Raw genomic sequence first — 24,501 nt, 5'->3', positions numbered from 1 at the left:
AAATGATCTTGGATGACATGATTTATTTACTTTGATTTGAATGTTCTCTCTGGCATAAAAATAAGCTGTGTACCTCTGAAACAAATCAGTAAATAACTAAATACCCAAAACAAATGCATTTGTAATCATCATTTTTAGGATCATCATTTTTGCATGATACAAACTACAATGTAATTACTAGCAAATTCCTGAATATTTAAAATACAGGTATTCTTTTTAACACTAATTCTGTCCACACTGAATTCTGGATCAGTATGTTGCTGATGTAAGGTTTGCATATTAAAGACACTTAAAAACAAACCATAATTGTGAAGTTCATTTCAGTTCAGGTGAGCTTTTTACTGAACCTATATGCACATGTTAATATAAATGTAAATATGTACATATTTATACAAGCAGATGAATAGCTATATACATATTAATAAATATATGCATGAAGCACCCAAGTATTCTTAAGATCTTTAGATTACACCAATCTTCTAGAATCAGTGGTCAATTTAAAGGAAAAGCTTTATATAGAACAATAGTCTTATTAGAAACTCTATTTTGGAGAATAAAAATAAGATCTCACAATCATCATGAAACAGATATCCCTTCTGCCAGAATAGAGTGAGTTCTAGTCCAACTGGTGGATAGCAGAGTAAGCACTGGCTGATTTAGGTAATAAAAGGATTACAGATAAACTTACCTGCAAGTATTACATTCAAACCGACCAGCTGAAAAGAACACATATGTGATGTAGAATGGTTCCTTGAGAAGTGCCGAGTACCATGCCCGAGTTAAGAGTCATCTCAGGACATTTCTATTCACAATGGCAGGTAATAGCCATGCCAGTGCCCCCGGATTCCACATTCTTTTTATTTTTGAGACGGAGTCTTGCTCTGTTGCCCAGGCCGGAGTGCAGTGGTATGATCTCGGCTCACTGCAACCTCTGTCTCCCAGGTTCAAGCGATTCTCCTGCCTCAGCCTCCCAAGTAGCTGGGACTTACAGGCATGCATCACCACGCCCAGCTAATTTTTTTGTACTTTTGGTAGAGATGGGGTTTCACCATGTTGGTCAGGCTGGTCTTGAACTCCCGACCTCAGGTGATCTGCCTGCCTCGGCCGCCCAAAGTGCTGCGATTACAGGCATGAGCCACCATGCCTGGCTGGATTCTGCATTCTTATTCTACATGCTACTGGACCTACCGGCTTTTGTTGGAACACCTCCCAAAATCAGAAGATGAGCTTTCTGACAATTATTTTTAAGAAAGAAGGACATCCTGAAAGGAATCAGGCATAATATGAGAAGACAGCCAAGAAGGGGAAATAAAGCTCATTTTCACACACAAAATGATCGCTCACTGCAGTTTGTTGTTATTTGTTTAAAAAAAAAAAACCCCAAAGAATAAGGCTTGGTTTCTCTATACCCAGGGTAAGAAGTCATTCCTTCAGCAAAATACTGTATGCAGGAATAGCATTTCTGTGAACTAAGAAAATCAAGAAGATGCTTGCATATGTTCTTAAAACTGTGGCTTTTCAAAAGCTAGAGTGATCCTGTGGTTCCCAGGGAAATGAGATGGCCTGTTCCCCAGATTAAAGTAAGTTCTGAATAGAGTCATCTTGGCCAGGGAATAGAGAGAGTATACCATAAACCCTCATGATTCAGCTGGGAGCACACGTTCTCAACCTGACAGGCAAGGATGGGTGCTTTTAAAGACGATTCACTGGTGTTCAGTATATTTTTTAGAGGATGGGGTAGAGGTGTCCCTGTCAACTTAAAAGGAAAGTCAGTTTATTGATTTTTATGTTATGCAATATTATCAAAGCTAATATTGATGTGTGGGTAAGTTTAGATGGTTCCTTTTTTTTTTTTTTTTTTTTTTTGAGAAAGGGTCTCATTCTGTCACCCAGGCTGGAGTGCAGTGGCACGATCATGGCTCACCCTGAGCTCAGGTGATCCTCCCACCTCAGCCTCCCAAGTAGCTGGGACTATAGGCACACACCACCACTCCTGACTAATTTTTGTATCTTCTGTAGAGATGGGGTTTTGCCATGTTGCTCAGGCTGGTCTCAAACTCCTGGGCTCAAGTGATCCAGCTGCCTCAGTCTCCAAAAGTGCTGAGACTACAGGTGCACACCACTACATCTGATTAATTTTTGTATTTTTTTTAGAGTAGGGGCTTTGCCATGTTGCCTAGGTTGGTCTCAAACTCCTGGGCTCAAGTGATCCACCTGCCTCAGCCTCCCAAAGTGCTGGGATTACAGGTGTAAGCCATCATGCCCAGCTTAGTTTAGATGAATCTTTATAGTAGTATATACTACGACACTACTGATTATAAGATGTACTATTGATTTACTAATATTTGTTTTCCAGGAAAAAAGAAACGATTCCATTCAATGCTCACACTGATAATAATATATACCTTGATTTCAGAAATAACTAAATGTGAAAAAAAAAAGTACATATTAGAATCAAAGAAATGTAATGTGTTTCTTGTCAACAGACTTCAAAGTTTTTGGGGATAAGCCAATTTCTGGTAAGTAAGATGAACCCACCTAGAGGAATGTTCTGGCCTTAGAAGTTGTTTAACATAAAATCCAATTCCAGGAAGAAGGGAGAGAAGCTTGTAAGGATGGGAAAGGGCAGATGGGCACTTGCTCCAGGTGCATCAGCACCACTTCGCAGGTGCCTCTGGGCATCACGCCAGAGGCCTGCTCTTTGGCACCCAGTCAGATACAGACATTCTCAAGGGTAAGGTTTTTATCATTCTTCTACTTACTTCTACAAGGGTCAGCATTCTTGAAGCAATGATTGTCTTTTCCTTCCTCTTCCTCTGTTTGTCTTTTCTTCCCAGGCTGATGTTGGAATGCTTTTCTCAGGACTGGCTTCCTGCCATCTTCCTCCACTTCAATCTCACAGGTAGGCTCCAGCTGTGGCATTGGCCTCTCTTCATCTGAGTTGTCAAAGGGCTCATTCAGTACTTCTGTCGTCTCTGAAATGGTCTCTGTTGTTACACTGCTGTTGATCCTCCTGCGTTTACGACCCCTTTTCTTCTTTAGTACAAAAGGCCTCTGAAATTAATTCCAAACATAACACATAAGAGCTCATGAGAAATTAAATGGTTGAGTCGATATGCAGTAGACATGTACTGAACGCGTGTCTGAGAATCTTACACGTGGTGACTTCTGTAATGCCTTTGTACTTAACCTTCCATTTGATGTCTAACATCCCTCTTGGGCTCCAACTACACAGGCAAGTGTTTTCCAAATAAAACAGTTGTTTACTCAAGCAGATGCTTTGAGAGGGAACATCCTAGCAGCTTGACTGGAGATTTTAAAAACTAAGCTTTGCTTTTCTAGCATATATTTTTCCAATGGTACTTGCTGGCTTCAATATTCCTCACATCACAGACATTTAAGGTCATCACAGACTCTAATGTCTATAAATGGTGCTGTAATTAACTAGCCACTGGGTTAACCCATTTAATACTTGAGAACTCTTGAAGGAGCACCCACTATGTGGACAGCACTGGGAAATATGATACAAGACCAGCCTACTTTTTCTCATTCCATAGGACTTCAGGGCTATGAAAAGGAAAGGAAAGGTACTTGAAGAAAGGATTACTGTTTAAAATGTTAACAAAGTCAAGTATTGGTGGTTGCTGAGATGTGAGCAACTGATAACCTGGCAAAATATTTTAATAGAAGGAATCTAAAAATGTTAAAGACATGCCAGATGTCTTATTTGTATGATATAAAAATACTTTTTTCTTTTATTTTTCTTTTTTGTAGAGACAGGGCTTTGCCATGTTGCCTAGGCTGGTCTCGAACTCCTGAGCTCAAGTGTTCCACCCGCCTTGGCCTCCCAGAGTGCTGGGATTATAGGTGTGAGCCACCACACCTGGCCTAAAAATATTTTTTCTGTTTGCACTAAAGGTTGGCACAAATGACTGTCCATAATTGTAATTATAAAATGTTTTTCGCCCAGCAAAAAAGTTTTTAATGACACAAAATTCAAATAGAGGAATAGCAGGTAGATTTGCTGCTAAGATGTAATTGTTGCCCCCCAAATTATTGAAAATACACTGCAAAGAAGGGTTCAATATGCTTGGTTAAAAGCTAACCTTCAGGTAAACTGTATTCAATTATTATTATTATTATTTTAAAAATATTTATTTATTTTTTATAGAGACAGAGTCTTGCTTTGCCCAGGCTGGTCTTGAACTCCTGAGCTCAAATGATCCTCCTGCCTCAGCTTCCCAAAGTGTGGGGATTATAGGCGTGAGCCACTGTGTCTGGCCTCCAAGAATTCTTGTGTCTTACTTTTGTTAACGCTCTGAATGCTCACTGAAGCACACACGTAGCCAGTTAATCATATTCTATAATTAAACATTTACGGTTATTATTCCCCCCAGTCTGCCTGCCCTCTTTAATCCATGAGAATTTTCCCTAATATGAGGGAAGCCAAGGTAGAGAACTGGTTTTCTTCAGGTTGAGTCCAGTTCAGATCATGCCTTGGATGATTCTGGTTTTTGATAGTTTTAGAACAAGTTTCTTTTATTATATATACAACACATGAATACACACTCCTCCTAAGAAATGGAAACATTATTCTTAAGCCTGAAGTCTACTTTGTGGGATGCTCCTTTCTACCACCTCCCCATGGAGACCCTTCCAGAAGACTGCCAGGCCTAGAAGAGCGCTGAGCTGGGAGTTAGAACAGCAAGTTCCCTAACAGATGCCACATCAGATGGCCTTGGGGCAGAGCCTTAGCTTGTATTGTGATATTTCTATCAGTCTTGGCTCTCCTCTATGTCCCAGATAGATACTGAAGACAAAGATATCAGATCTGGGTGAGCAGTTACCTAAAAACAAAGTCAATTCTTTACTTTCTGTACCATTGGAGATGATATGGTCTATCTAGAGACACCACTGGGCTACTAAGATCTGAGGAGATTCAGTAATGCGCAGTTGGCCACAAATGCAAAATATCACCATCAAAATTAAGGGCCTAAAATGCTTTCTAACAATTCTGTGCCAAGAACAAGAGAAAGAAACAGCATGAAGAGCACTGGGCTTGGAGTCTTTTTGTTCTGTTTTGAGACAGAGTTTCGCTCTTGTTGCCCAGGCTGGAGTGCAATGGTGCGATCTCGGCTTACTGCAACCTCTGCCTCCCTGGGTTCTCCTGTCTCAGCCTCCCGAGTAGCTGGGATCACAGGCGCGTACTACCATGTCTGGCTAATTTTTTGTATTTTTAGCAGAGACGGGATTTCACCACGTTAGCCAGGCTGGTCTTGAACTCCTGACCTCAGGTGATCTGCCCACCTTGGCCTCCCAAAGTGCTGGGATTACAGGCGTGAGCCACTGCGCCCAACCCAGGCTTAGAGTCTTGAGCATGCATTTGGTTCTGCTTCCATCTCTAATGAGTCATATGACCTTAGAGAAGTCTCCTGGCCTCTAGGTCTTGGAGGGTGGTTTAAGTGCTTTCTGGGGCCCCTTTTTGTTCCCATAAACCTCAGTTACTCTACTCCTGCAGACCAGCAGGTGGCAGTGACTACTAGACTAGGAGGCTGGCCTGTCCCTGGTTTCCTGTCACAGCACTAACAAACCTCAAAAGTAAACATAATCATGACTGTGAGATAAACGATTATGATATATGATCAGCGGGACTGGGTACACATAAACTACGCCTAAAGAACAGAGAGTGAAACAAATACTAATAGACAGAATGTCTGCAATGACAAATAAGATTTGATTGAAGGCGACTCACAGAAAATCTAAACAGACACCTACCTTTCTCTTTATGGCAACTGACTGTGGTTTCGTCAATCTTGGGGGAGAGCTTTGAATATTTTCTTCTTCTTCTTCTTCTTCCTCTTCTTCCTCCTCTTCATCCTCTTCCTCTTCTTCCTCCTCCTCCTCTTCTTCCTCCTCCTCGTCCTCCTCCTCCTCTTCTTCTTCACTGCTCTCTTTAGACAGCTCCAGCAGCTGCCCTCGCTCCCCTGTGACTGGCCGGCTCTCCGGGGAATGCAAATATTTATTTTTCGATTGTACTTTTGCAGGTGATTGCCTACTGTTAGCTCTAGTTGACAGGATTTCTTGTTCCTCCTTCTCCCAGCAGCTAGCTTGTTCCATTAGCCGCTCAGCCTAAGTGGGGAGGGTAAAAATGGTGGCCAGTGAGAGGGCAGTTACACAGCCAGAGCCTCTGAGGATCAATGGCAAAGTGTCTCTAAGTCGGTTCTGATCAGGACAGCCAGCCAGCCAAGCACATTCCAGCTGCATCATCTCAGGAACCTTTTGCATCAGTTAGGATAACAAATCAAAGAAGATTGGGTTTCATGGGATATTTAACAGTATTAATGATGCAGCGAATTGATTTGAGTCCTTTATCACTACATTACATGCTCACTGGCAAGGAGCACTTTAAGCAAGTTCATAAACACAAAGAATCGATTGACACTGCAGCCTTGGAGCTCAGCACCGAATTTGATCTGATTACATGCTCTCAGTAGTGAAAAATGCTGCTTTGTAATCAATGATAAATGTTTCATTTTTCATACTCAATTCAATAAAATTATCATGTCTTACCATGCAACCTCAGTTAGGATAAATTAGTGCCATATCATTTCACATGCTATCTCTACATAACCAAGCTTTTGACAACGATCTTAATGACTTTCTTAGCTTAAGAATGCTACAAGATTGAAGTTACACAACTTAGGATGATAAAGACAATCATTACCTCTTTCTCAGCTTCTCGCTCTTCTTCAGACACTGCAGCATTAGAAATTAAAATTGGGGTCCACCTCAGACTGTCTGGATCAAGTTCATTGGCTCTGGAACAGGTTTTCAGCTTTTCCATGTGGCTCAATATCAACTTTTCCCGTCTAATGATGACAAATCTGTAATGTGATAAGGCAGAACAAGATGTAATCACAAGCTGAAATTTCACTTCAGCTTCACATACGGACATATGCTAGCACTAATGTTATCTGCGTTAGGAAAAATCAGAAAGCACCTCAATGAGAGGGTACAGAACACTGGAATCCAACCAGCAAAAAAGTGTCATTTCATGTGTTATTTTTAGGAGAAAAGGTTTGATAATACTGTTAGGGAACCTCAGTCTTTAACTGGAATGAATGCACCTATCTCCAGGGACCCTTTCTGGTGTGGGATGCCTGAGCCACGGAGCTGCCCAGGGTCCCAGGACTCACCTGCCATCTCTCTTGTCGATCATGTGGAGGTGCTGCAGAGTGGTGGCAATGTCATGTGGGCACATGCCCGTCGCTCTGCTAATTGCCTTGATGCTGATGTGCCTCTCATGGTGGTGGTAGAGATACTCCAAGATGACGCTCTTCCAATATGCCAGGTAGGAGAGACGGCCCAGATCGGAGAGAGGCTTTTCAGGAGACCCTGCTTGGCCTTCTCTTCTAGAAAGCAAATAGCCTAGGGCAGAAAAAATAAATGAGCATTCCTCACTGTGGCATTCCCAGAGCTTAGAACAGGAGCCACTAGAAATAATATGAGTAGTGACAAGGTAAAAACATCACAACAGAGAAGTGCATTCGCTTTAGGAATGTAGCCTCTTCCCAGTTATAGTGATTTGATCTCCGTGAAGTTTACGCTCCTGAATCTTTGACAGTGGCACTCTAAGTCAATTCACGCAGCTAGCAGCAGCATTCCAAACACATATTGTGACATATTTAACAAAGACTAAAAGCTATGGTTGAAGACATTACTCCTGCTAAGTCTCAACATCTAAGTCTCCCACAGCTTTAGATTCTTTCAAAAACGAAATGTCAGGCACTTACTCAGAAATCCTGTCGAGGGACCACCCCCAACATTAATGGGCAAGTTGTTTTCCACAGGAAGGACCTAATGACCCTTTGACAGCTGGGTCTTAATAAAAAGAGAAGGACCTCTGTTGACTCAGAGTCTATACTGCTTGTTACATTTAACTAGCAGGTTGATCTGAAGCTTTGTTTTAGGACTAATAAAAGAATGTCTTTCAAGTCAACTGCTGCAACTCCCATCAGCTCCACTAGCTCCATTTTCACCTCTTTCATAGAAATTAATTTACAATCCAATCCCAGAATATTGCTCCTACAAATTAAGACAAAACAAAACAAACTCCTTAAAACAACCTATTGCATGTATGCTCAGAAAATCCCCCAGCATCTTAAGCTTTTGAACGCATTTTACAGCATTACTGTGAAGGTTCCTTGGCAAAGGAACTTTAAAAATGGAAAAAAAAAAAAAAAAAAAAGAAACCAGCCCTTTAAATCCACTTGAAGGTAATGAATGAAAGCTGGCGGCTGTCTCAGTAATTAAGAGCCACTTATGGAGTAGAAAAGAAATGCTATAAGCTAATGATGTCTACCTTGCTCTAATTATCTATTTCAACAGCCTCACCTTCATGAACTTCCTAAGTTTAAACAAACATCAACCACATACAGTAGGTGGCAGCAATGACAAAATCATACTGCTCCGTAAACCACCCAAATCTTCAGCATTTTTCTTCTTTATCTACATTTCCAAAATGGCTGCATTCTCAAGAATTTTCTCAATTTTAGGGTTATTTTTTGTTAAAGAAGAAATCAATGCCTCTGATGCATTTTCCTGCATCTCAAAATCACTGCAAATACAGTAATGCAGAAATACAAAACAAGAATCCAGCCTGAACCCTCGAAGGGTATAATCACAGCATTTTGCATTTTGATGGCTTTAATCTGAATGCCATTATGAAGAATAGGCGTAAATTTAACTTCAGGTTTTGCTAAGGTCTTTTGACTTATTTGTCTCTTTAACCCATGTTTAAGTGCAAAGTATTTGACTGAATGCAAACAAGCACCACAACATTTTACAGTGAAACCACTGTCTACATGTAATTTGGCAGCAGATTGGGGCTTTCAATAGCAGTGTGTCAGGAATGCTAACACAGTGATGGCCACTGTGCCGAAGCCAGCCCATATTGTGTCCTGTCAACACGAAGAAGAGCTCTCTACGTCTCCATGTTGCCAGAGTATGAAGGGAGCCCACACCTCAGAATACAGATAATTGGCATATCCGTCACCTGCCTCCAAAGTGTTTGGCACATGCTGAGAAACGTACCCAGGAGGCTGGGGGCTCCCAGCTTTGTACTCCTGGTGGGGTGAGAACCATAGAGCCGTGGATATAGAACCATCCCCTTTTGTCTATGAGATCCCACAATTGAAAGTCCCCTGCAGTGAGTGTGAAAGTCCCCAGGTCCTCTACTGGTGCTTATTTGAATCCAGCAGTCAAGGACAGAAAGCCCCACTCCTCTCAGCCTTGCTGAAAGAATTCTGTACAACCAAAGTGTTCATACCAAGGTGGTATGTGCCCCCCCATACCTTATGTCCCCCACTATGATGGGCCAGCTTACCCAGAAGCACATGTGTTCCTTTGTTCTGTCTCCCCGCTACAGTCCCTAATCCGGAAGGCAGCAGCAGCCAGCATCAGAAAACCCACGCTTTCCGCAGCTGTTCATGCTTTCACACCCTGAAGTGGTGCACACACACCCTGTCAGGGCCTGAGCCTAAATGGGTTAGGCCACTCAAACTAGCAGGCAACTTGGGGTCCATGGGGAGCATTTAGGCATAAACCTTTTAGCACCTGCTACTCCTACCATGTTAAGTGGCTGTCTCCTGGGACACTCCCTTGGACACAGACTTCAGGCCATGACTGATAGTCACGGAAGAGTCCTGGGGAGGTGGCAGCAGGGTGATCAGCCCTGATGGGTGTGGGTACACTGAAAGCCCAGTGGTCTTTTTCAGCAAACACCCTTGCACTGTGCTTGCAAAGGCCAGGAGAAAGCAGGGAGTGGCCAACACCTGCCAGGAGGCCATGCTTCCCTGGGTGCTATAAAGAAGACAACTGCAAACCCAAGCTCCAGCCAGAGCACAGCAGGCGGGTGTGCAGGGATGACGTGCACCGACACTGCAGACTGCACAAGGCCACTATCCGAAGGGACCCCTGCATGGCTTGCAGTGGGTTTTTCCCTCTCCTCTCTGACTCATGAGACCCTCAAGGAACTAATAATAGCAGGAACTGGCACTTATGCCAGGAGCCATTTGGAAGTCCACAAAGTCTACTCATGTAAGAGAAAACAGAATCCATCAAAACGATCAAAATGAACAAAGATACATTTCTGATTCCTTACTAGTTAAATGAACTCACTTGTAATATGTTAAACTGTACAGCTTAGAAGAAAAGTGTGTGTCATGTCCACTCCACTGGCGTGCTTGGTGGATGTAGGACAGAATTCCATTTGAACCAGCAGCAGCACTTCCTCTCAGAAGGCTGCAGCTGGTGGCACTTCACTACTCTGACCCTCATAACATGCGATGTTTTAAAAAAGGAATTTCTTGCCACCTTTTGTTTCTTTGTACTTTTTTTTTTGAGACAGAGACTTGCTCTGTTGCCTAGGCTGGAGTGCAATGGCGCGATTTGGGCTCGATGCAACCTCCGCTTCCCAGGCTCAAGCGATTCTCCTGCCTCAGCTTCCTGAGTAGCTGGGATTACAGGCGCCAGTGGCCATGCCTGGCTAAGTTTTGCATTTTTAGTAGAGACAGGGTTTCACCATTTTGCCCAGGCTGGTCTCGAACTCCTGACCTCAGTCCCTCAAGTGTTGGGATTACAGGCATGAGCCACTGTGCCCGGCCTCTATTTTTTTCTAGGCTCTTCACAACATAATTATGATATAGCCCATTGAAAGAAAAATTTTTGGTAAGAACATTTCACTTATTGAGTAATCATAGAGATGTGGTGGTTTAAGTTACAGCTCTTAACTTACCAAAAAAATTCCAAATAATTGATCTAAGATGCAGGGAAATAAAAAACACTTATCTTGGCTGGGCGCGGTGGCTCACGCCTGTAATCCCAGCACTTTGGGAGGCTGAGGTGGACAGATCACCTGAGGTCAGGAGTTCGAGACCAGCCTGACCAACATGGAGAAACCCCATCTCTACTAAAAACACAAAATTAGCCGGGCATGGTGGCGTGCGCCTGTAATCCCAGCTACTCGGGAGGCTGAGGCAGGAGAATCACTTGAATCCGGGAGGCAGAGGTTGCAGTGAGCCGAGATCATGCCATTGCACTCCAGCCTGGGCAACAAGAGTGAAACTCCATCTCAAAAAAAAAAAAAAGCACTTATCTTAGAAGCTGGTGTATTATCCTGAAGCATCTGAAACAAGTACAGTACACCCCTGGTGAATAGATTCCCATGGTGCTCTAACACTTCTCCTTAACTCGGGATACTTTCAATCAGAAAACCTCAGCTCTCCCTGGAGAAACCTGGCTGTTTCAGATGGAAAACAAAGTGATGTTTGGAGGACAAATCCCAGTAGCTGCAGTATAATTAATCGCTGGTGAAATTATTCCCTGGAACTTGTCTGTGAGCCAGAGGTGCTGGCGAACAGCACTTACTCTGTGAGTGGGAGCCTTGTAATTGAAAACGGGGTAGCACATAAACCCCTCATCCACATCAACTATCTTGATCGTAGCAAAAGCTGGCTTCCTCTTTTGCTTTACTGGAAGCACTTATCCTGGGGAAGGTGACATCTGACTTTCAGTATACAGGCCACATAATCAATTCAAAGGATTGTCAAGATGTCTGCTCAAAGGGAAAGGAAGAGCAATGTGATTTCTGTCTATAAAAAGTAAGCATTTCTAAGCTGTACTGCATGGAACCCGAGTGTGCCTCACCTCTGTTAAGGCTTAACTACTTGCAGTAAAAGAATCAAATCTCATGTTAACTAGCCCTGAGTTTGAAATGGTTAACTCTCTCCCAGTGGGAGAAAATAAAAGTGGTAGAGAGTTATCTCATGTAGACAGATCTATTAGGATAAGGAAGGAACTATCTAGACAAGGTCAAGATATGTTTTTGCAGACCCAAATTCCCAAATTAAATTTAATTCCCAGCATAATAACTGTAATGTTAACGCTCATTGAAAATGAAAATTCCTTCCCTTTAAACTAGGAGTATTCAAGAGTGTAAATGGACCATAGTAGAATAATGTTCTCAGGCAAGGGCATGGATAGGGACAGGGATCTCCCCCGACAGGGGCAGACACCCTCACCCCTGCACACCTCCATCTTCCACTACCTGGAACCAAACCAAACCATATGAACCTCCTCAAACACCAAAGTGTAAACTTTGGCAAGCTACTCACTCCCAACTTCCATCTCTCTGGATTATGTGAGTTTGGGGTCACCAGCTGCTTTTAGGGGATGATAATCTTTGAGGATTACACACTTTTCATCAGACACCTGTTTAGCTCAGCAAATCCTGCTGAAAGGTCTGTATCAGTCAACGGCACTGGGTTTGCAAGCCTGGGAACAGACATGAGGCCAGGGATTTATGGTAGCTTTTGAGCACAGGAAATCTGATGACTCTAACCAAGTTATCTCATGCTTGGAGATGGCAATTCACTGGTTAGTACGCTCATCTGTTCCTGGTTTCTGGTGCAGAGCAGCACTGACCAACTGGATGAATGGCATGTTATCAGTTTAAATAATGACAAATGAACTTGACAGGCTATTTATATCTCCTCGTTTAAATTTTGTGGTGATTTTGCAATTAGTGCAGAAGGATGCTGAACCTTAGTTCTCACATCATTTTAAGAGAACAGCCGTGCTCTAAATGACCTGTGACCTGCCTGATATCTTACTGCTTTCCACTTATTAAAAGATACAGGTGCCTCCTTGGCAAAGATGGAAATTTTGAATTTTTCATATATTTTACATTTTAAGAGATTGGTGTTGAAACTGTGGAAGTTTAAGACCTCTCTCCCATAAGTCCTATGGGCATGACATAATTATATAAGAACTTGAATAAACGCTGTTTATCAAGATCTCAGTGTGGAGACCTGTGGCATCAACATCACCTGAGAACTTGCTAGAACTTTAAATTCTCAGAACCTATCTCAGACCTGCTGAATCAGGATCTTTGGTGGGGAGAGGCAGAGCCCAGCATCTGTGCTTTCAGAAGTCCCCCAAGTGATTCTGATGTACCCGAGTTTGAAAACCACCACTAGAACCCTGCTCTGAAGCTGCTGGCTTTGATGAGGGTGTGGCCACTTAAGAGACAGTAGGACTGAAGAATCTCAAATAGGTAAGACCTCACTCAGCTCCTTGGATGCAAGATAATTGGAGAATGGACTCGCCAAAGCCCCACCAGACTGAAATTTGGCTAGAGGTCACTGAGTTGCCAAATCGCTTTGTGCAGATGTTCTACACCTCTGCTTCTCAACTTCCATTGTGCAGACAAACTAGTTCTGGTTAACAGCATGGACTCCGGTTCAGTAGGTCAGGGGTGGGGCTTGAGATTCTGCACGTCTAACAACTTCCTGTGCCATGGACCACACTTGAATAGCAATGGTTTATACTTTAAATCGGTAGTTTTCAAATGCTTTGGTCTCAGCACTCAGAGAGCTTTTGCTTTTAAGGGCTCTATCTATTAATTTTACTGAGAAATTTGACAAATATTTATTAATTCATCTAAAAGATAACAATAAACCCATTATGTAATGTTTTTTAAATTTAAAAAAATCCTATACTTTCTAAAATATAAATAAAATTTATAGTGAAAAGAGTGGCATTATTTTACATGTTTTGCAAATCTCTTTAACTTCTGGCTTAAGAGAAGCCAGTTAGATTCTCTCTTTCTCTCTTTATTTTGTTCTTTCTTTTTCTTTTTCAAGAAGACAGGGTCTCCCTATGTTGCCCAGGCTGGTCTCAAACTCTCAGGCTCAAGCGATCCTCCCACCTCAGCCTCCCAAAGTGCTGGGATTACAGGCGTGAGCCACTGCACCCGGCTTGCTAGATTTTCATAGATTGCTTTGGTATTGAGTCTGCTGTGATATCACAGGTCATGACATTCTGGAAAACTCCTCTGTATACTCATGAGAAAATGAAAGTAAAAAGGAAAAAGAGTACTACTTGGAAAATAATTATGACCTTGTAGACTCCCTGAACCATACTTTGAGACCATGTGCACTAAACAAAGATGAGTTTTTTAAAGTTGGGTAACAGGGCACCCGTATTTTAAAACAATATGTCATATATTGCATACAATACGACAGATCGTGAGAGGCTCTATGGGTGGGTGGAAAGCATGGGCTCTGGAGCCAGACTACCCAGAATGGAATCTGGGGTCCACCATGTACCAGTTGTGTGACCTCAGGGATTTTATTTAACCTCTCTGTGCTTCAGATCCCTCATCCATAAGATGTGAATAATAACTGTACCTAACTGTTACAGTTCTGGTAAGGATTGAGTTAATATGAAACATGCAGAACAGTGCTTGACGCATCACAGTAATCCTAATAAGTGTTAGCTATGATTATTATTCAACATATTGAATGAATCAAGTCTCAAGGTGATCATTTGGGTAACTAAACATCCTTAAGGTAGGGGAAAGAAATAAAATTTGGACAGAAGGGAAACAACAGAGACAGACTGCTCTATAGAATCAGATTGAGAAAAGCTAACTTTGTTTTCCTACTTTTGCCTGAGGAACCTAAAAACCATTCCATGAACTCAGACAGAAGCTCTCCTCTCATCCCACCCTTCCTTCCTCTCCCCTCCCCCCAGCTAACCACCCAGATATCAATTGAATTAAAGAAAGAGGCCATGAAAAAAAATTCTGCCTCAGGAGTGGTCTTAAGAAATGGCAACAAAGTTCCCAGCAAACACAGTTCTGTGCCCCCAAATTCCCTTTGGCCCCTTAGTCCTTAACTTCAAGGACTACCCTTAGGAAATGGCTAGCCCATCCAACCACAGAAACAATGACTGCTTAGGGCTTCAGCAGAGCCCAGGGACAGTCCCAAGACAGATGAAAGCTCAAATATTCAACAAGACTCAAGTGTGTCTCTGGGAAAATGGCCTGACCCAGTGAAACCCTGAGCATGGAGACAGCATGTCTTTGGGGAAGGAGGCTGGCTGCCCTGGGTCACATACCAGCCTGTTACTCTAAGCCCCTCTCTTAGATCTCTCTTCTCTGGGATCCCACAAGTTCCTCAGCAGACCTCCAGTGCTGAGCTCTTCCCCAAAGGGCCACTGATTTTTCTTACTGAATGTCCCCATCCTTTCAAGTCCATTCCAGAGTGGAATGGTCTTCCTTCAACTCCCACAGTGGAAGATGTATGGCAGGAGTGTGACTCCCCGATGCCGTGTGGTGTGCCTGTGTCTCCGAGCTGACTGACCATGCTGGGATTTACCAGATGGTTCCATGGTTCTGTGGGTAGGTGTGGACTCCCTTGCGGGGGTGGTCATTCTGGCATGTCAGTCCCCCAGGGAAAGGTACAGGTGCTCAGAAAGAAAATGAACTCACAAGTAGGGCATCAGGCAGCACGAAAGGGGACTTCCCTCCCTCTGCACCGCCCCTGTGTTGAGAAGCGTAGACCTCTGTGGATGTGCTCCTGAGCCGGAGGTGCCAGGATAGCACGTGCCACATGGAAGCAGCCTGAGGGCCAGAGACATCTGTGTGAGATGGCACTTATACCTGATTCTCTTACCCAGTGAGAGAATTAATTGCTCCTTTTTCTTTTATTTTTTGGACATGGTCTCACTCTATCACCCAGGCTGGAGTGCAGTGGTGTGATCTTGGTTCACTGCAGCCTCAACTTTCTGGGCTCAAGAAATCCTCCCACCTCAGCCTCCCGAGTAGCTGGGACAACAAGTGCATACCACCATGCTTGGCTAATGTTTGTATTTTTTGTAGAGATGGGGTTTCACCATGTTGCCCAGGCTGGTCTCAAACTCCTTGGCTCAAGCAACCCTCCTGCCTCGGCCTCCCAAAGTGCTGGGATTACAGGTGTGAGCCACTGCACCTGGCCTATTGTTCCTTCTTCTGTCTTCAAGTATAGCCCAGTGGTTCTCGACCCTGCCTGCACATCAGACTCACTTGGGGCTTTAAAAAGCCACAGATGTCTGTGTTCCACCCAACCTCATGACTTGCCTGGTTTCAGATATATTATGGGTCCCAGTAAGGAAAGGGCCTTGGGGGACTATACTTGGGCCAGAATATTAAACGGGGTGCAGCACCACTTCTTCATTTTTGCCACCTCACAGGGCTATAGTGGTAGCAGTGGTGCCTAATGAGAAATCCCAGCAGCAGGCAAATCTCTGAACTGAAGCAGGGGAGGACGGCCATTCCGTAAAGAACTGTGTGATACACTTCACAGAGTTTCATTTCATTAAACATTCAACTGAGGAGTATTTGTGAGTGTCACCACAACCGAGTTCCTGGTCTAGTGGATTAGAAGAATAAAATTTTTTTAATAAGGTGACTGACTATGATATAGATTCATCCTTCAATTTCCTTGTTAGGAAAATGAGGCACCTGCCACACAGATAAAATGATCATGGAATGAGAGATGTTATACTCTGTCAGTACCATTTATGCCCAAACTAAAATTGGGGAAGGCAAGAATTTTTAAAAATATGTTGACGTAAGAATAGCTTACCAAATTGTTGAAGTAACCAAATTGTTCACGAAGCCCATTGCCTATCACCAAACTAAGTTAATGCTCTGATTTGTGACCCAGAGGCACTTTCAGTTAGGTAATGAGAAAGCCCCAGTGCTATGGCCTTCAGCATGACAGAAATTAGAAAGACATGCAGAGGAAGGTCTTCCTCTTTGACCTTTTAAGTTTTCCACAGTTCAAACCACTTTTAAATTCTGGGATATTTTAGGAAAAACACATTTATTTTTAAAAATTTAAAGATGAAGTAATTTGGCATTTTAAAATTATTTCCTCTCTTATAAATAGGCAAAAGTCTACATTAGAGATTCATTAAAAAAAGAAATACTTTTTGAAATAGAAAATAACACAATTGAAATAGAAGACAACTTAATTCTTCAGTTTTCACTAAAAGAAAGCATTTTAAATATCTGGCTCCCCCTAGGCTTGCTCCCCAAGTTGAAACTTGGATAAAATTTTCATGTCTAAGTTACAAAATTCTGGTAACAAGAACTTACCACTGAAAGGCTTTAAGATGGCAAACTTAATCGAACACATATACACTTTAAATAAAGCATCTGCGCCAAACAAATGACTGCATGCACTTAAAATGCTTTACCTTTAAGATTGTTCTCCTGCTGCGAAAACACTGCGATTGAACATTTTCCTTAACTAAATCACTAAATGCAAAAACTGAGACTTCTTTTGCCTACTTTTATAGGTCTGAGGTTCTACTGAGGCAGCTGAGATACTTCATTCTAATATCTAGTCATCTGGTCTGGTCCAACCCCACAGACCGATGGTGGAGGGTGGGAGAGGGGTGGTATTTACATAATCATGGCAGTACCACTGATTTCAGAACCAGGTTTGGGAGACAGGATGGTTGGAATAGCAACTTGCCTTTCCATTTGCTCTCCTACAAGCCCCCTAAAATGCTGTGTGTATATGTGGAAGGGAGTGTTGTGTGTATGTACCAGCTGTAATTTTTAAAAATAGGACAAAGTATGTTGTAATTCCAATTCTGGATGATGAGCTTTCACACAGCAAACAAAAATACACAGCAAGATTGAAGAAAGAAAAAATGAGAATACAAATCTCCTTAGAAATTTTATTTGTTTTCAAACAAAGTACATTTCAAAAGGGAATCTGTCAGTTTTGGAGATAACTTTCTAAAATCAAAGTACAGCCCATCACCTAATCTGACTGATCAACCACTGTTGGAAATGTAAGAGAAACTGTCGCTAGTTGTCCTCAGGTTATCTAGACAAACAATCCCACTCCACTGGTCTACTTTTCTTTTCGCTTATTTTTTATTTATCTCCCAAATGCTTTGAAACGTGATTTGAGGTAAGAAGCCTCTGGAGATCAATGGTTTTGTCCCCCCAGGGTTATTGCTGAGCCCCCTCTGAAGCTGTGCAGCACAAAGGCACCCTGGGTAGTGGAGCTAGGGTGGGAGGGGGGCCAGACAAGTGACTGGCTGGTTTGCCCATGGACTTGGTGTCATGTAGGGACTTAGCTTTTTTTATTTGAGCTGGAGTTTCACTCTTGTTGCCCAGGCTGGAGTGCAATGGCATGATCTCGGCTCATTGCAACCACCATCTCCCGGGTTCAAGTGATTCTCCTGCCTCAGCCTCCCGAGTAGCTGGGATTATAGGCATGCACCACCACGCCTGGGTAATTTTGTATTTTTAGTAGAGATCGGGTTGCTTCATGTTAGGCTGGTCTCGAACTCCTGACCTCAGGTGATCTGCCTGCCCCAGCCTCCCAAACTGCTGAGATTATAGGCATGAGCCACTGCGCCCGGCCAGGGACTTAGCCTTTAATCTTAGGGAATCTTAAAGTCCAAACTGGCTACAGTAGATGTTAGCTGTTAGAAAAACAAACACATATGCAGTATCGTCGCCAGCAGCATTAAAGACAGCAATGACTACCTCTTAGGTTGTAGATGACACATTTCTCTAAGCCCCTGGAATGAACCGCTATTCTGTCCACTGTTTGGCTAAATTTTAGACTTCAGTAACAATACATTAATATTAGCAGAGCTTCACCACAATATACTAATATTATCCCCATGAGACTTTATATTATGTTAATCAAAGAATCTCCATTCCACCTGCAAAGGCTTGAAATGGTTTTGTGCTATGTCCAACAGTTGAGTGCCTACTAGGTACTAGGTACTTTTCTATTTAGGTTGTATACAGACACTCTATTTTCCAAATTTAATGAGAAAAAAAGCTCTGGGAGTTTAATTTGTTAGCTGGTATGCAACTGCTGAACACAAGAACCACAAACTACGTAAATAACAGGAACTCAAATAGACATGTTAACAGCTAAAGTTCATTTTTAAAAAATGAATTCAATATGCTACATTGCAAGGAATCAATCACACTGCAATCATCATTTACAAATCAAAGTACAACACACATACTCATGGGGGTATATACAACTAGGTAGAAGTGTGTGATTATAGACAAGTAGAATGGAAGTGTAAATTATGTAACTGTCTCTTGTAATTACCCTGCTTGAGAACTGAAACAAACTTCCTGTATAATTTTGCAGGAGAATGGAGATTGAGATACAGAATTGCTTTTTAGTTGGTTTTAACCCTTCCACAGCTATTTAATTATGTGTGATGAGGTCAAAGAAAGTTTATGCTTAATTTATGAAAAATTGGCAGGGAGGTATTTCAAAGTAAATCCTCTAAAAAGCTTCCAATTATTAATTAAATCTGGTAATTTCTCTTCCTCTTCAAGGAAGATTTATATAAATTATTAGGTAAAATAAACAATGTTTAAAACAAATTCACGGGCATCATTCATTTTATTTCCTCTCTAAAAATATTCATTATGTTCTATAAGTTTTTAACTGGATGCAACTCAAAAGCTACAGGGATGAAAGGCTGTCTTCAGAGCATCTTCTGCTTTGGTAGAGAAAAATCTTATTAATGTCCTTAACTTCATGGAGAAAAGCTCCAACGCTGGGTGAACCCCAGGGCAGGACTCCTAGTCTATGAACAGACAATCACCTTCTTAAGAAGAAGGAAGCCTGTTTTTCTGATAAATAGCAGAGCCTCATTTCAGGACATTTTAAGTCATCTTAGCCTTTTTCTTCCCTTTCTTAAAAATCTAACTTTTAACATCTTTTCTCTAAGTTCTGTTTCTAGTGCCTAAAGATCTACCACAAATTTTAGAACTGCTCAGCAACCTAGGAGGAGGAAAGAGCAATTTTCCTGTACACATCTTACAGTGTCTGCTGGTGCTGTTCTTCCCACAAAAAAAGAAAAATGGGAAAACAGTTCTCATGCTGCAGTGTCTCCTCTTTCTCTCCTCGGGCTCACAGTTAAATATCTTCTCTGTACTCCATCCTCACTCGCATCACCATTCCTTGTCCAAATCCTCCATTTCATCCTCATTCTGTTAACGCACAACCCTTCAATTATGTTTTTCTAAGTTTAAGAGTGAAAGTGAAATTTACAGGAATGCTGTTCTCTAATGAACTAGACTCAACACTTCAGAGGATTTGATTCAAGTAAATTTCAGTACATTTCCTTCACATAAAAATGGCTCTGCAAAGGCTGACATGGAGTTGATGCCCGTACACTAAATACTTGTGCACTCAAGTTTTCATTTTCAAGCAGTCAAGGTGAGAACTGTGTCTCTCTTTAAAACATGACTAGTAGGATGCCACCAATAAATCGAGTAAGTTTTCAGTTTCAAGAGTTACAAAAACCCAAGCACTAAGATACCATAGGATGTCACCTCCCATTTTAAGATGATTGCTTTCTAAAAAACAAAAATAAAACAGAGATACATAAAATGACAAAAAACAAATACACAGCTTAATGGATTATTATAAGGCAACTGTCCTTGTAACTATCACCCAGGATCAAGAAATAGAAGTTTGCCGGCTACTCCAGAAAACTTTCTATCCGCTCCAGCCAATCACCTCTCCTTTCTCTCTAATAAGTAACCACTATCCTGACTTTCACAATAATCTCTTGCATTTTTTTATACTTTCATCACCAAAACAGTCCAGGCACTAGAACAGTCTTGCCTATTAAAAAAAAAAATCTTAACGTCATTTTAATCTAGGGGTTCCACCTTCACCCCTTTCTTTTCCTTGTAATCTATCTGTGGTTGAACTGGGGCCACTTGACCTATACTGTCCTCACTCTGGATTTTGCTGATCTCCTACTTGCACTGCAGCTCAGTATGCTCCTCTTTACTCTGTATCTCTTGCAAAATGGTAACTAGATCCAGTGCTTGATTGATTAGACTTGGGTTCCATCCACTGGCAAGACTACAAATATCCTTGATCAGAAGATACATAATTTCTGGTTGTCCTTTTTGCAACTGTTGATGTTGTTCATTGTCTAGATCCATTAATTCATGGTGGTGGTGGGGATTACAAAATGGTTATATTTTAATTCTGTCATTTTCTTTTTTTTTTTTTTTTTTTTTGAGATGGAGTCTCACTCTGTTGCCCAGGCTAGAGTACAGTGGCACGATCTCAGCTCACTGCAACCTCCGCCTCCTGGGTTCAAGGGATTCTCCTGCCTCAGCCTCCCAAGTAGCTGGGACTACAGGTGCATGCTGCAACACCCGGATAATTTTTTGTATTTTAGTAGAGACGGAGTTTCACCATGTTGTCCAGGCTGGTCGTGAACTCCTGAGCTCAGGCAATCCGCCTGCCTCGGCCTCCCAAAGTGCTGGGATTACAGGTGTGAGCCACCATACATTTTATTTTCATTGGTTAGCTGGAATATGTTTATAAAAAGATGTTTCTGGCCAGGTGCAGTGGCTCATGCCTGTAATCCTATCACGTTGGGAAGCCAAGGCAGATGGATCGCTTGAGCGCAGGAGTTCAAGACCAGCCTGGACAACATAAAGAGACTACAGAAAATGAAAAAATTAGCTGGGCATGGTGGTGTTTACCTGAAGTCCCAGTTACTCAGGAGGCTGAGGTGGGAGGATCTCTTGAGTCTAGGAGGTGAGGCTGCAGTAAGCTGAGATCGCACCACTGCACCACAGCCTGGGTGATAGAGCAAGACCCTGTCTCAAAAAATTTTTTAAAATTTAAAAAATAAAATGATTTTTCCCTTCCTTTACTACTTGATTACTTCACTGTACAGTTTATGTAAGAAAGGCAGGATAAATGTTTTAATTACAATTTTTGCAGCTTTCAAGAAAATAAACTGGTTCCTATTATCCTCTAAATCAGTTTGTTTTTTAGTATCATTATGAACTTGTGAATTTAAACATTTGATAAGTTGCAATAAATTGCAATTTTTTATCTTTATTATTATATTTATTGTCTGGTCAGAACCTCTTCAAATTGACTCCTGAGTCTTTTTGACATGACCCTAACAATTTTTGCTTCCTTGCTGTCTAGTATGACAAGGAGGACTTTTGTTTTGTTTACAGAAATAACTCTTCGACTTCATTTAAAATGATGACTGTATTTGCCCCCAAAAAAGGACATATGCAAATTTATTGTGGAGACTGACGTCCGCCTGTATTACATTTTCTCATGATTTCAGCAACACCTTTTCGTACCTTCTGCCATGTAATTGTGCTGCATATTTATTTCCATGTGGACAAATGGTTACATGTGAAACTGAATTGCTTTTAATCCATTCAACCATTTTTATACACTTTAGAAACATTAATTTAAAACAATTTTGCTGAAAAAAAGCGTTCCTCTATGATGTTAACTCAAAGCAGGACTCCATATAAATAATTACAAAAAATAGGTTTTTATATTGGTAAACATGAAAATGTAGCATGAATATTAGAGTACAAACATGCTAACCACAAATCCATGGGGGAGAAAAAAAATCAGATTCCTAACTAGTATTTTCCTAAACAATTCTAAACAAGTTAAGGAAAACCTTTTGTTTTACCCAATATGAAATTATATTTAAAAACAAACGAACAAAAAACCAACAACCAACCAACCAACCAACCAAAAAACTACCTTACAACCAGCTGAAGTTATAGTTGTGTTGTTTAGGGCCAGGCGTGGTGGCTCATGCCTGTAATCCCAGCACTTTGGGAGGCTGAGGTGGGTGGATCGCTTGTATTCAGGAGTTTGAGACCAGCCTGGGCAACATGGCAAAACCCTGTCTCTACTAAAAATACAAAAATTACCCGGGCATGGTGGCACGTGCCTGTGATCCCAGCTACTCAGGAGACTGAGGCAGGAGAACTGCTTGAACCCGGGAGGCAGAGGCTGCAGTGAGCTGAGATCGTGCCACTGCACTTCAGCCTGGGCAACAGAGCAAGACTCGGTCTCAAAAAAAAAAAAAAAGAACAAAAAAACGAAATGCCATCATGAGAGGGGTAAGTGGAAGCAAACTTTTATCTTAGAATATTCTATCTCAAACATAATGTCTCTATTACAAGCTGGAAAATATGTTCAAGGGGGAATAGTTCTCTTGAAACCCAAATGAGGTATAGCACTAATTTCAACCAAGCAGAGCAAAATCTTTCTTGATCTTGTTTTAACAACAGCTCAGGGCATAGTGGCTCACACCTGTATTCCCAGTGCCTTGGGAGGCCGAGGCAGGAGCATAACTTGAAGCCAGGAGTTGGAAACCAGCCTGGGCAACAAAGCAAGAGCCTGTCTCTAGCTGACCCCCCACCCCTCCCCCTGAAAAATGGCCAGGAATGGTGGCATGTGCCTGTAATCCCAGCTACTTGGGAGGCTGACATGGGAGGATCACTTTAGCTCAGGAATTCAATGCTGCAGTGAGCTATGATCACGCCACTGTACTCCAGCCTGGGTGACAGAGTGAGACCCAGTCTTTAAAAAGAAAAGCAAGGAAAAATGCGTCTCTTCTATATATCTTAACTGGGTAAATGGAAAATAGAGTTGGAAGCATTTCCTCCTCTGCACTGCCACAGCCTCTCTCAAATTTGAAATTGCAGGACTGGGAAGAATTTTGTGTCTGACCCTCTACTTCCCTATGGGCAAGGACTAAATCATTCATCCTTATGTCCTCATCACCTAGACCATCCCTGGCACAGTGTATTTAAAGCATGTTTGCTGAAGGATGGGACAAAGGGATAAATAAAGTGTAAAAAACAAAGACTGAGAGGAGATCTGAGTTTAAGCACTACTGGTCAAAAGCTAGCTGGATGCATCTGGCAGGTGTTGACAGTCATACAAAGAAGTGGATTAACTAGACTCAGGTATTCATTGATTTCCCCCAACAATCCTTTATTGTGTATCCTCTATGTGCTAGGCACTGTGCTCATGGCTTGGAGTTTAGCAATGACCAAGTTCCTGCCCTCTTGATGGTCCCACTAAGGTTTCATTTTGTTCCAGTTCTGTTGAAGATGAGGTTATTCTTATACCAATTATTTGAATGGAATTTGTCCAGTAGTGGATTTCAAAATAACTCAATGCAAATGCCAGTCAACGTTAGAAATCCAAACAGACAAAAAATTTGTTTGGAAAAAAAAAAAACCAACCACCTGCATGCCAAAACTTGAAAAAATTCTGAGCTATGTAAGGCAAAACACTAGCTTTCAGAAAAAATGAGAGAGACTGCAGACCGTATGTTTCATATTTACAATGTTTTCATTGAGGCAATGAATACAAACTATTCTATAAGAGCTATTTATTTGCTCTTATTTATGACAAGCTTAGCTTAAAAAAAGATACACAAATAAATCGTTAGCCGCACTGTCTCATGCAACTCATTTCAATGCATTCAGCAACAGTCAACCTCTGAATAAATCACTGAGAGCTCAATTTTCAACCTTGATGTTATCTTTAGCATATTAAAATATATTGTACCTCAGACCAATGTAATAAAACAGTAATGGCAGAAGCTTTTAGTGTAACATATTATAATGAGAAAATAAGGAAAAACAGCCATTTTCCTTATTATATTACAGACTAGAATCCTATTAAAATAAATATCATCATTATACTTGATTACATAGGTCAAAACGTGTCTTCCAAAACCCAGCAAAAGCCCAAGGATATAGCTGCTGGTCCAGTATTTTCCAACAAGTGTCATGGGGGC

General features: G+C 41.7%; 1 protein-coding gene across 16 annotated transcripts in view; it reads right to left on the bottom strand.

The window, feature by feature from the left end:
* The window catches only part of KAT6B (lysine acetyltransferase 6B), a 207,005-nt gene that overhangs the window by 4,619 nt on the left and 177,885 nt on the right, over positions 1-24,501 (bottom strand). For all 16 annotated transcript variants that reach the window (XM_063607772.1, XM_063607769.1, XM_014346493.5 and 13 more), the window contains 4 exons: positions 7,197-7,428; positions 6,725-6,884; positions 5,776-6,129; positions 2,763-3,054 (listed from right to left, as the gene is read on the bottom strand). In XM_063607772.1, the coding sequence (XP_063463842.1) occupies positions 2,763-3,054; positions 5,776-6,129; positions 6,725-6,884; positions 7,197-7,428 (1,038 nt within the window). The remainder of the gene's footprint in view (positions 1-2,762; positions 3,055-5,775; positions 6,130-6,724; positions 6,885-7,196; positions 7,429-24,501) is intronic.

Source organism: Pan paniscus, chromosome 8 (genome assembly GCF_029289425.2).
Source record: "Pan paniscus chromosome 8, NHGRI_mPanPan1-v2.0_pri, whole genome shotgun sequence".
In the NCBI taxonomy this organism is placed as follows: Eukaryota; Metazoa; Chordata; class Mammalia; order Primates; family Hominidae; genus Pan; species Pan paniscus.
This window is presented reverse-complemented; position numbering and strand designations above follow the sequence as displayed.